Source organism: Melozone crissalis, unplaced genomic scaffold, assembly GCF_028551555.1.
Source record: "Melozone crissalis strain CALT ecotype California unplaced genomic scaffold, PUWL_Pcris_2 ptg000108l_1, whole genome shotgun sequence".
Classification (NCBI taxonomy): Eukaryota; Metazoa; Chordata; class Aves; order Passeriformes; family Passerellidae; genus Melozone; species Melozone crissalis.
Genome location: NW_026535885.1, coordinates 1,957,154 through 1,967,638, shown reverse-complemented (window position 1 = coordinate 1,967,638; position 10,485 = coordinate 1,957,154). Strand labels below are relative to the sequence as shown.

The window sequence follows — 10,485 nt, the reverse complement described above, 5'->3', positions numbered from 1 at the left end:
CCCGACCCGCCGCCGCGCCGCGCAACCAACCCTGCCCGCCCCGGGCCCGCGGCCCCGCCTCCCGGGCTGTTCTGTCCAATCGTAGCTCTTCGTTCCGCCCCCTCCCGCCTGCTGACCAATCGCAAGCCGCAGCCGCACCTAGCAAGTTAGGCTGAGAGCCGGGGGAGCTTGGGCTGTACCACTGTGCGGAGAACAGGGGGGGGGAGGATGTACCATCGCTGAGGGGGGTCCAGGTGGGCGGGGAGGAACCATTCCCTGAGGGGGGGGCGGGGGGCTGAACCATCCCAGGGGAGGGGGGACCCCCGGGCAGGGGGTGGGCGAGGGAGGGTCTGGGAGGGCTCCCAGGGCTCCGGTGGGGTCAGGGGGGTCCCGGGGGTCCCAGGGGCTCCTCGGGGTGTGTTGGTGCGAGTGGGGTCCGTGTACCCCCAATGGGGTCCGTGCGCCGCGGGCATCACCCCACATCCCCCTCCCCATGGCAGCCCGGCCCTGCGAGGCCCCCGCCGTTGCAAACGCCTTTATTTCCCTAAAATTATTGTGAGAGAGGTGCTGCAAACACCTTGGGGGGGAGAGGGAGCGTCCCACAGGCGAGGGGTGCAGTGGGCAGCGCTGCTGAGGGGGCTCCTGCCATCACTGAGGGGTGAGGGGGCACAGGGCGGGCTGAGGGGAGCCCTGAGGGTCTGGGGCCGGGATGTGAGTCCTGAGGGGCCGGAGCCTGGATATAGCCCTGGGAAGAGCAAGGACAGCAGGGTGGGCACCCTCTGGGCACCTCTGCCATCCCTTAGGATTTGGTGGGGTCTGCTCTGACCATCCCCAGGGGGTGAAGGGGGCACAGAGCGGGCTGAGGGGAGCCCTGAGGGGCTGGGGCCTGGATGAGCCCCAGGAAGGGCAGAGACAGCAGGGTGGGCACAGGACAGCCGGGTGGGCACCCTCTGGGCACCTCTGCCATCGCTTAGGATTTGGGGGGTTTGCTCTGCCCATGCCCAGGGGGTGAAGGGGGCACAGAGCGAGCTGAGGGGCTGGAACCTGGATGTGCCCTCAGGGAAGGGCAGGGACAGCAGGGTGGGCACCCTGTGCCATCCCCCGGCCCTTGTGGGTCTGCTCAGCCCCTCCTGAAGGAGTCAAATCTGCTGCTCCCAAGCTCTGGAGCACTGCAAATGTTCACAGAGTTCACCCCCAGGCCGGGGCGGTGTCCATGGGGTCTGTGGGGACCCCCGAGGCTCAGGGCTGCTGCTGGTACTGGCCCTCGGTGGCGGTGAAGAAATCCTCGAGGACGCTCCTGAGGAAGTCGAAGGTGGGGCGCTCCTCGGGGCTCTCCTTCCAGCACTGCCTCATCAGCTCGTACAGCTCGGGCGGGCACTGCTCGGGCTGCGGCATGCGGTACCCGCGCTCCAGGTTCTGGATCACCTCGGGGTTCGTCATGCCTGCAGGGAGGGGAACGGTGTGGGGGTCAGGGTGGGTCACCCCTGTGGTGGGGGTGACATCCTGGGGTTGGTCATCCCTGCCAGGACCCAGTTTTGGTCACAGGAACCACCCCAGAGTTGGTCATCCCTGCCAGGACAATGTCCAGGACCCAGTTTGGGGCACCTCAATGTCACAGAGACCACCCTGGTGTTGGTCACCCCTGCCAGGACCTAGGTTGGGTCACCCCCATGGTGTTGGGTGCCCAACCTGGGGTGCTCCCCAGGCTCAGTCACCTTTGCCAGGACAATGCCCAGGACTCATTTTGGGTGACCCCAGGTTTTAGGGAGCACCCCAGACTCAGTCACCCTTTCCAGGACAACACCCAGGACCCATTTTGGATCACAGGGACCACTCCAGGATTGGTTATTCCTGCCAGGACAATGTCCAGGACCCATTTTGGTTCACCCCAAGTTTTAGGGAGCACCCCAGGCTTGGTCCCCCCGGCCAGGAAAATGCCCAGGACCCACTTAGGGTGGCAGGGACCCCCTTAAGATTGGTCACCCGTACCAGGACAATGCCCAGGACCCAGTTTGGGCCACAGGGACCACTCCAGGATTGGTCATTCCTGCCAGGACAATGCCCAGGACCCATTTTGGGTGGCAGAGACCCCCCCTAAGATTGGTCACCCCTATCAGGACAATGCCCAGGACCCAGTTTAGGTCACCCCAGATTTTAGGGAGCACCCCAGGCTCAGCCACCCTTGGCAGGACAACATCCAGAACCCATTTTGGGCCACAGGGACCACCCCAGGCTTGGCCATTCCTGCCGGGACAATGCCCAGGACCCAATTTGGGTCACAGCTGCCACCCCCCCCTCCCAAACCCCGCACGGGGGCACCTCCCACCCCCTTTCGCCCCCGTAACCCCTCCCCAGGTGGCTCCGGTGCCCGGTGCAGCCCCGCTGGGCAGCGAGCCAGGCTGGCAGCGGCGTGCGTGCAGCGCTGCATGTTCACACACAGACACACACCCACAGACACACAGACACACCCACAGACAGACAGCCACACCCACAGACAGACAGCCACACCCACAGACACACAGACACACCCACAGACACACAGCCACACCCACAGACAGACACACAGACACAGCGAGGGCGTGCCAGCCCCGCAGCCGCCCCAGGACCCCGACCTGGGTAGGGGATGCGGCCGTAGGTGACGATCTCGGTGAGCAGGATGCCGAAGGACCACACGTCCGACTTGATGGTGAACGTGCCGTAGTTGATGGCCTCGGGCGCCGTCCACTTAATGGGGAATTTGGCCCCTGGAAAGCGGAGAAAAGGGAAGGGAGGGGATGAAGAGCCCTGGCTGAGCTGGAATCGCGGCGTTAATCCCGGGGACTGTCCCCAGCCGGGCTCTGTCGCTGCCTGGGGACAGCCTGGCTTTGGTGGCAGCCACACAAAGCAGGAGCCCCCCGCCAGCTGCGGGGAGCGAGATGGAAAAGGGAAAAACATCCTTGAATCCCTCCCCGGAGCTCCAGGGTCCCTGTCCCGATGTCCCCAAGCCCTGTGACAGCTCTTCGGAGCTCCAGGGTCCCTGTCCCCATGTCCCCAAGCCCTGTGACAGCTCTCCGGAGCTCCAGGGTCCCTGTCCCGATGTCCCCAAGCTCTTCGGAGCTCCAGGGTCCCTGTCCCGATGTCCCCAAGCCCTGTGACCCCGGGCAGGGCGGGCTCACCCTCCCGAGCCGTGTACTCGTTGTCCTCGATGAGCCGGGCCAGCCCGAAATCGGCGATTTTGCAGCACAGAGTGTCCGACACCAGGATGTTGGCGGCCCTCAGGTCCCTGTGGATGTAATTCTTGGCCTCGATGAAAGCCATGCCTTCAGCGATCTGGGGTTTGGGATTATTAATGAATTGCTGTCGTTAATCAGCGGCTCCAGCCCCGCAGAGCCGTCCCAGCTCCATCCCCAGCTCTCTGCTCCCCCCTCACCTGAGCTGCCATGTCCAGGAGTTTGTTGATGCTGAGCTTGACTCCTTCCGAGGTCTTGAGGAAATCCACGAGGCTGCCTGAGATGAAAGCGGCAGTTCTCAGCTCCCGGGGGGGTCACAAGGACACTGTCCCCCCAAAAAAACTCTGGGAATGTGGCCAGGAGAACACAGAAAGGGATGGAGGTGGGAGAGAACAAAGGCAAAGCTTCCCCAGGGCTGGAGGCAAAGCAATGTGTAAAATTAACAAATTTCCACATTGCCAATCTTTCATTTTCACAGGTTTTGGAGCCTGCACTGGGAGGTGCTGCAGTCACATCCCTGGAAGGGTTCAAGGAATGACCAGCACAGCGCTGTGGCCCTGCCAGGACAATGGCCAGGACCACCCCAGTCTTGGTCACCCCTTCCAGGACAATGCCCAGGACTCAAATGGGGTCACTCCCAGGTTGTAGGGACCACCCTGGGTTGGTCACCCTTGCCAGAACAATGCCCAGGACCCACTTTGGGTGGCAGAGACACCCCCAGGCTCTGTCACCCCTGCCAGGACAATGCCCAGGACTCAAGTTGGGTGACCCCAGGTTTTAGGGACCAGCCTGGGGTTGGTTATTCCTGCCAGGACAATGCCCAGGACCCAATTTGGGCCACAGGACCCCCCTAAGATTTGTCACCCTTGCCAGGACAATGGCCAGGACCCAATTTGGGTGGCAGGGACCACCCCAGGCTTGGTCATTCCTTCCTGGATAATTGAAGGACTCAGGTTGGGTCACCTCAGGTTTTGGGGACCAGTCCAGGCTTGGCCACCCCTTCCAGGACAATGCTCAGGACCCACTTTGAGTCACCCACAGGTTGTAGGGACCACCCTGGGTTGGTCATCCCAGCCAGGACAATGCCCAGGACCCAGTTTGGGTGGCAAGGACCACCCCAGGCTCTGTCACCCCTGCCAGGACAATGCCCAGGACTTAAACTGGGCCACCCCCAGGTTTTAGGGACCAGCCTAGGCTTGGTCACCATTGCCAGGACAATGCCCAAGACCCACTTTGGGTCACCCACGTGTTGCAGGGACCACCCTGGGGTTGGTCACCCCTGCCAGGACAACGCCCACGACCCAATTTGGGCCACAGGACCCCCCCTAAGATTGGTCACCCTTGCCAGGACAATGGCCAGGACCCAATTTGGGCGGCAGGGACCACCCTAGGCTTGGTCATTCCTTCCTGGATAATTGAAGGACTCAGGTTGGGTCACCCCAGGTTTTGGGGACCACCCCAGGCTCTGTCACCCCTGCCAGGACAATGCCCAGAACCCAATTTGGGCCACAAAGTCCCCCTAAGATTGGTCACCCTTGCCAGGACAATGCCCAGGACACATTTTGGGCCACAGGGACCACCTCAGCCTCTGTCACCCTTCCCAGGACAATGCCCAAAACCCAATTTGGGCCATAGGGACCCCCCTAAGATTGGTCACCCTTGCCAGGACAATGCCCATGACCCACTTTGTGCCACAGGGACCACCCCAGGTTCCGTCACCCTTGCCAGGACAATGCCCAGCGCACATCACTCTGCCAGTTTAAACGGGAATTTTTCCCAGTTTGAACTTTGTCCCAAAGACCTTTCCCAACCTTAAACCCCCAGACCTCCGTGGCCACATCCCCGAGGACGGAGCAGCACCTGGAGCCCCCCGGGGTGGCCTCACCCTTCTCCATGAACTCGGTGATGATGTAGATGGGCTCCTTGGTGACCACGGCGTAGAGCCGCACCAGCCGCGCGTGCTGCAGCTTCTTCATCAGGTTGGCCTCGGCCAGGAAGGCGCTGGGGGACATGCTGCCAGCCTTGAGGCACTTCACTGCCACCTTGGTGTGCCCGTTGTACAGACCTTGGGGGAGAGTAGGAATTTTCTAGACTGGAGGTCCGTTTTGATTCAAGCGAAATGTGCATCTTTGTGTTAAGTCTGTAGTTTGAAAACTACAGTGTAGAAGTTTTCTAGAGTAGAAATTTTCTAGAGTAGAAATCCATTTGGATTTAAGTGAAATGTGCATCTTTAAGTGAAGTCTGTAGTTTGAAAACTACAGAGTACATCTTTAAGTCTATAGTTTGAAATCTACAGAGTAGAAATTTTCTAGAGTAGAAATCTGTTTTGATTTAAGTGAAATGTGCATCTTTGAGTTAAGTTGGTAGTTTGAAAACTAGAATTGGATTTCTACTCTAGAAATTTTCTAGGGTAGAAATCCATTTTGATTTAGGTGAAATGTGCATCTTTAAGCCTATAGTTTGAAAACTGCAGAGTAGGAATTTTCTAGAGGAAAAATTCATTTTGATTTAGGTGAAATGTCCATTTTTAAGTCTGTAGTTTGGAAACTACAGAGTAGAAATTTTCTAGAGTAGAAATCCATTTTGATTTAAGTGAAATGTGCATCTTTAAGTCTGTAGCTGGAAAACTACAGAGTAGAAATTTAGAAATTTTCTAGAGTAGAGATCCATTTTGATTTAAATGAAATGTACATCTTTGAGTCTGTAATTTGAAAACTACAAAGTAGAAGTTTTCTAGAGTAGAGATAGTATTGATTTAAGTGATATGTACACCTTTGAATTGTCTATAGTTTAAAAACTACAGAGTAGAAATTTTCTAGAGTAGAAATCCATTTTGACTTAGGTGAAATGTACACCTTGAGTTAAGTCTGTAGTTTGAAAACTACAAAATAGAAATTTTCTAGAGTGAAAATCCATTTTGATTTAGGTGAAATGTGCATCTTTGAGTCTGTAGTTTGAAAACTGCAGAGTAGAAATTTTCTAGGGTAGAAATCCATTTGGATTTAAGCAAAATGCACATCTTTGAGTAAGTCTGTGGTATGAAAACTGCAGAGTAGAAATTTTCTAGAGTGGAAATCCATTTTGATTTAAGTGAAATGTGCATCTTTAAGTGTGTAGTTAGAAAACTACAGAGTAGAAATTTTCTAGAGATCCATTTTAAGTGAAATGTACATCTTTGAATTGTCTGTAGTTTGAAAACTACAGAGTAGGAATTTTCTAGAGTAGAAATCCATTTTGATTTAGGTGAAATGTCCATCTTTCAGTCGGTAGTTTGAAAACCACAGAGCAGAAATTTTCTAGAGTGGAGATGCATTTTGATTTAAGTGAAATATATATCTTTGAGTTAAGTCAAGTCTGTAGTTTGATAACTACAGAGTAGAAATTTTCTAGGGTAGAAATCCATTTGGATTTAAGCAAAATGCACATCTTTGAGTAAGTCTGTGGTTTGAAAACTGCAGAGTAGAAATTTTCTAGAGTGGAAATCCGTTTTGATTTAAATGAAATGTGTATCTTTAAGTCTGTAGTTTGAAAACAACAGAGTAGAAATTTTCTAGAGTAGAGATCCATTTTAAGTGAAATGTACATCTTGGAAATGTCCAGAGTGGGAGATCCCGGCTGGAGGATCCCGCTGCTCACCCTGGTGCCTCAGTTTCCCCCTGACTCACCCATCCAGACCTCTCCGAACTGCCCCGCTCCCAGCTTCTCCACCAGCTTCAGCGACTCCCGCGGCACCTCCCACTCGTCCTGCCACCACGGCTTCTGCGGCTTCTGCGTCTGGCACGGCTTGCCCAGGCGGCAGCACAGCCCGTCGGAGCTGCCTGGGCACGGGGAGGGAGAGCTGGGCCAGCGCTGGCACCCAGCACAGCCAGGGCTGGCCTGGGGCACTGCGGGTCCTGCTCATCCCATCCCATCCCATCCCATCCCATCCCATCCCATCCCATCCCGTCCCATCCCATCCCGTGCTGTCCCACCCCATTCAATTCTCTTCTCTTCCATTTCCATTTCATCTTGTCCCATAACCCTGCCCCATTCCATCCTGTCCTGTCTCATCCCACTCCCTTCCCATCCCATCCCACAACTTTCCTATTCCATCCCGTCCCATCCCCACCCCCATCCCATCCCATCCCCATTCCATCCTGTTCCACTCCATCCAATTCTCCTCCATTCCCATTTCATCTTGTCCCATAACACCCTGCCCCATCCCATCCTGTCCTGTCCCATCCCACAACTTTTTTATCCCATCCTGTCCCATTCCATCCTGTTTGGCGCCATCCCATCCCATCCCACCCCATTCTATCCCATTCCCATTCCATCATGTTCTACTCCATCCAATTCTCTCCCATTCCCATTTAATTTCATCCCATAACACCCTGCCCCATGCCATCCTGTCCTGTTCCATCCCACAGCTGTTCCATCCCATCCCCACCCCATCCTATCCCATCGTGTTCCACCCCATCCAATTCTCTTCCATTCCCATTTCATCTTGTCCCATCCCATCCTGTCTCTATCCCATCCCATCCGATTTTGTCCCATTCCCATTTCATCTTGTCCCATGTCATGCTGTCCCATTCCATCTTGTCCTGTCCCATCCCACAACTTTCTTATCCCATCCTATATCATTCCCTCCTGTTTGGTGCCGTCCCATCCCATCCCATCCCATCCCATCCCATCCCATCCCATCCCATCGTGTTCTACTCCATCCAATTCTCTCCCATTCCCATTTCATCTTGTCCCATAACACCCTGCCCCATCCCATCCTGTCCTGTCTCATCCCACACCCTTCCCATCCCACAACTTTCCTATCCCATTCCATCCTGTTTGGTGCCATCCCCTCCAATCCCATCCCATTCCCATCCCATCCTGTACCATCCCCTCTTATTCTCTCCTATTGCCATCTTATCCCATCCTATCCCATTCCAATTCCATTCCATCCCACCCCATCCAATTCTCTTCCATTCCCATTTCATCTTGTCCCATCCCATCCCATCCCATCCCATCCCATCCCATCCCCTCCCCGTTCCTGCCCTGTTCCCGTTCCTGCCCATTCCCATCCTCTTCCCGCCCCGTTCCAATCCTATTCCCTCCCCATTCCCACCCCATTCCCATTCCCGTTCCCGTTCCCACGTGTGTAGTGCTGCACCAGCTCCCTGAGGCTGCCGAAGGGGGCGCGGGGGGAGATGTAGAAGCCGCCGTTGTCCAGGTTCCGGATCTTGTAGTGCTTCACCGTCTCTCCCTGGCTCTCGTCCAGGTCCCGCACGGACAGCGAGTACGAGCCTGGGGACAGGGACACGCGTGGGACCCCCGAACTCTCCCAGGGACCCCTGAGCTCTCCCAAGCCCTCCTGGGGACCCGCGGGTGGCACCTTTGGAGGTCTCGCTCTCGCGGATGAGGAAGGAGCCGTGGGTGTTGCCCGAGGCCAGGAGCTGCCGCTCGGCGTCCTTGCGGCTGATGTTCTTGAAGAACCACCTGGGGACAGGGCAGCGTCACGGAACAGGGGAACCGAGCACTGGGGATTTGTGGGGTGCTGCGGGGTCCTTCCCAGGGCTCAGATCCCGCTGGGACTTATCCGTGGATCCATCCATCCATGGAGAAATCCATCCATCATCTATCATCCATCCATCATGGATCCATCTCTCCATGGATCTGTCCATCCATCCATCATCCATCTCTTCATGGATCCATCCATCCATCCATCCATCCATCCATCCATCCATCCCACACCCTCCATCCCTCCCCACTCACGGCTCGGGCTCCAGGCTGTTCACCAAGGCCACGAAGTTGTGTGGGATCAGCCCCTCCTGGCCTGTGGTGAGCGACTGCGCCTTCCACCACTCCCCGTTCCTGCAGGGACAGAGCTCAGTGAGACCCTCAACCCTCAATGAGCCCCCCAGACCCTCAGTGAGCCCCCCAGACCCTCAGTGAGCCCCCCCAGCCCCTCTGGGGTTCCTCACTCTTCCAGCACTCGCAGCTTCTCCCCCTTGCGCAGCCCCAGGTCCCCGTCGTGCTTGGGCTCGTAGTTGTACAGGGCCACCACCAGCTTGTCTGTGGGGACAAGAGCAGGGACAGGGTGGCAGTGACGGCTCTGGGGGTGGCAGTGACCGCTCCAGGGGTGTCATAGCCCCCCCAGGCCACAGCCATGCCTCACCTTGCATGGGGGAGCACGGAGGTGACGAGGACTCGTAGGACACCAAGGGGTCTCGCACCTCGGAGCCGTTGCGGATCAGCCTCTGCCAGGGGACAGGAGCTGGTGAGCCCCCAGCTGGTGGGGTTTGGGCACCTCTGGGGGGTTTGGGCACCTCTGGTGGGTTTGGGCACCTCTGGGGGGGTTTGGGCACAGGGATCGGGGTCTGTCACCCCTGCTCACCTGGCGCTTGCTGTCGGGCTCGATGGGGTAGTTGCAGTGCTCACAGATGTCGATGTTCTCAATCCAGTCCTCGTCATAGTCCGAGCTGCAGCAGCAGCCCATGGTGGCTGTGGGGGACACGGGTGAGACAGGGCAACCCATCGCTGGCTCTCCTCATGCTCCAGTTCAGGAATGAGCTCATCCTCATTCCTGTATCCATCATCCATCCCTGGATCCATCCCTGGATCCATCCCTCCATGGATCCATCCATCCATCCATCATCCATCCATCCATCCATCCATCCATCCATCCATCCATCTATCCATCCATCCATCCATCCATCATCCATCCATCCATCCATGGGCCATCCATCCATCCATCCATCCATCCATCATCCATCCATCCATCCATCCATCCATCATCCATCCATCCATCATCCATCCATCCATCCATCATCCATCCATCCATCCATCCATCATCCATCCATCCATCCATCCATCCATCCATCCATCCATCATCCATCCATCATCCATCCATCCATCCATCATCCATCCATCATCCATCCATCCATCCATCCATCATCCATCCATCCATCCATGGGCCATCCATCCATCCATCCATCCATCCATCATCCATCCATCCATCCATCCATCCATGGGCCATCCATCCATCATCCATCCATCCATCCATCCATCCATCCATGGGCCTTCCATCCATCCATCCATCCATCCATCCATCCATGGGCCATCCATCCATCCATCCATCCATCCATTCATCCATCCATCCATTATCCATCCATCCATCCATCCATCCATGGGCCATCCATCCATCCATCCATCCATCCATGGGCCTTCCATCCATCCATCCATCCATCCATCCATCCATCCATCCATCCATCCATCCATCATCCATGGGCCATCCATCCTCCATCCATCCATCCATCCATCCATCCAT

The 10,485-nt window shown here is 56.3% G+C and overlaps 1 protein-coding gene across 4 annotated transcripts; it reads right to left on the bottom strand.

Moving 5' to 3' along the window:
* Window positions 1-1,218: 1,218 nt before the first annotated feature.
* LCK (LCK proto-oncogene, Src family tyrosine kinase) lies at window positions 1,219-9,654 on the bottom strand. 4 transcript variants are annotated; one of them, XM_054292231.1, is made up of 12 exons: window positions 9,543-9,654; window positions 9,334-9,384; window positions 9,140-9,230; window positions 8,931-9,029; window positions 8,551-8,654; window positions 8,313-8,462; window positions 6,854-7,006; window positions 5,074-5,253; window positions 3,389-3,465; window positions 3,135-3,288; window positions 2,592-2,723; window positions 1,219-1,421 (listed from the first exon to the last, which is right to left on the bottom strand). In XM_054292231.1, the coding sequence occupies exons 1-12, from the start codon at window positions 9,652-9,654 to the stop codon at window positions 1,219-1,221; spliced, it is 1,506 nt and encodes a 501-aa protein (XP_054148206.1). The 4 variants fall into 4 exon arrangements, with proteins under 4 accessions (XP_054148206.1, XP_054148204.1, XP_054148205.1 ...); XM_054292229.1 differs by having other exon boundaries at window positions 9,140-9,289; window positions 9,321-9,415; window positions 9,553-9,654; XM_054292230.1 differs by having other exon boundaries at window positions 9,334-9,415; window positions 9,553-9,654.
* Window positions 9,655-10,485: the final 831 nt, after the last annotated feature.

Bases quoted from the DNA above. Each gene is read 5' to 3' on its own strand.
- LCK (XM_054292229.1), bottom strand. From the start codon at position 9,654: ATGGGCTGCTGCTGCAGCTCGGACTATGACGAGGACTGGATTGAGAAC. The intron at 9,416-9,552 runs GTGAGCAGGGGT...GTCCCCTGGCAG, and splicing joins AGCCCGACAGCAAGCGCCAG to AGGCTGATCCGCAACGGCTC. The intron at 5,254-6,853 runs GTGAGTCAGGGG...CTCTCCCCCAAG, and splicing joins GTTCGGAGAGGTCTGGATGG to GTCTGTACAACGGGCACACC.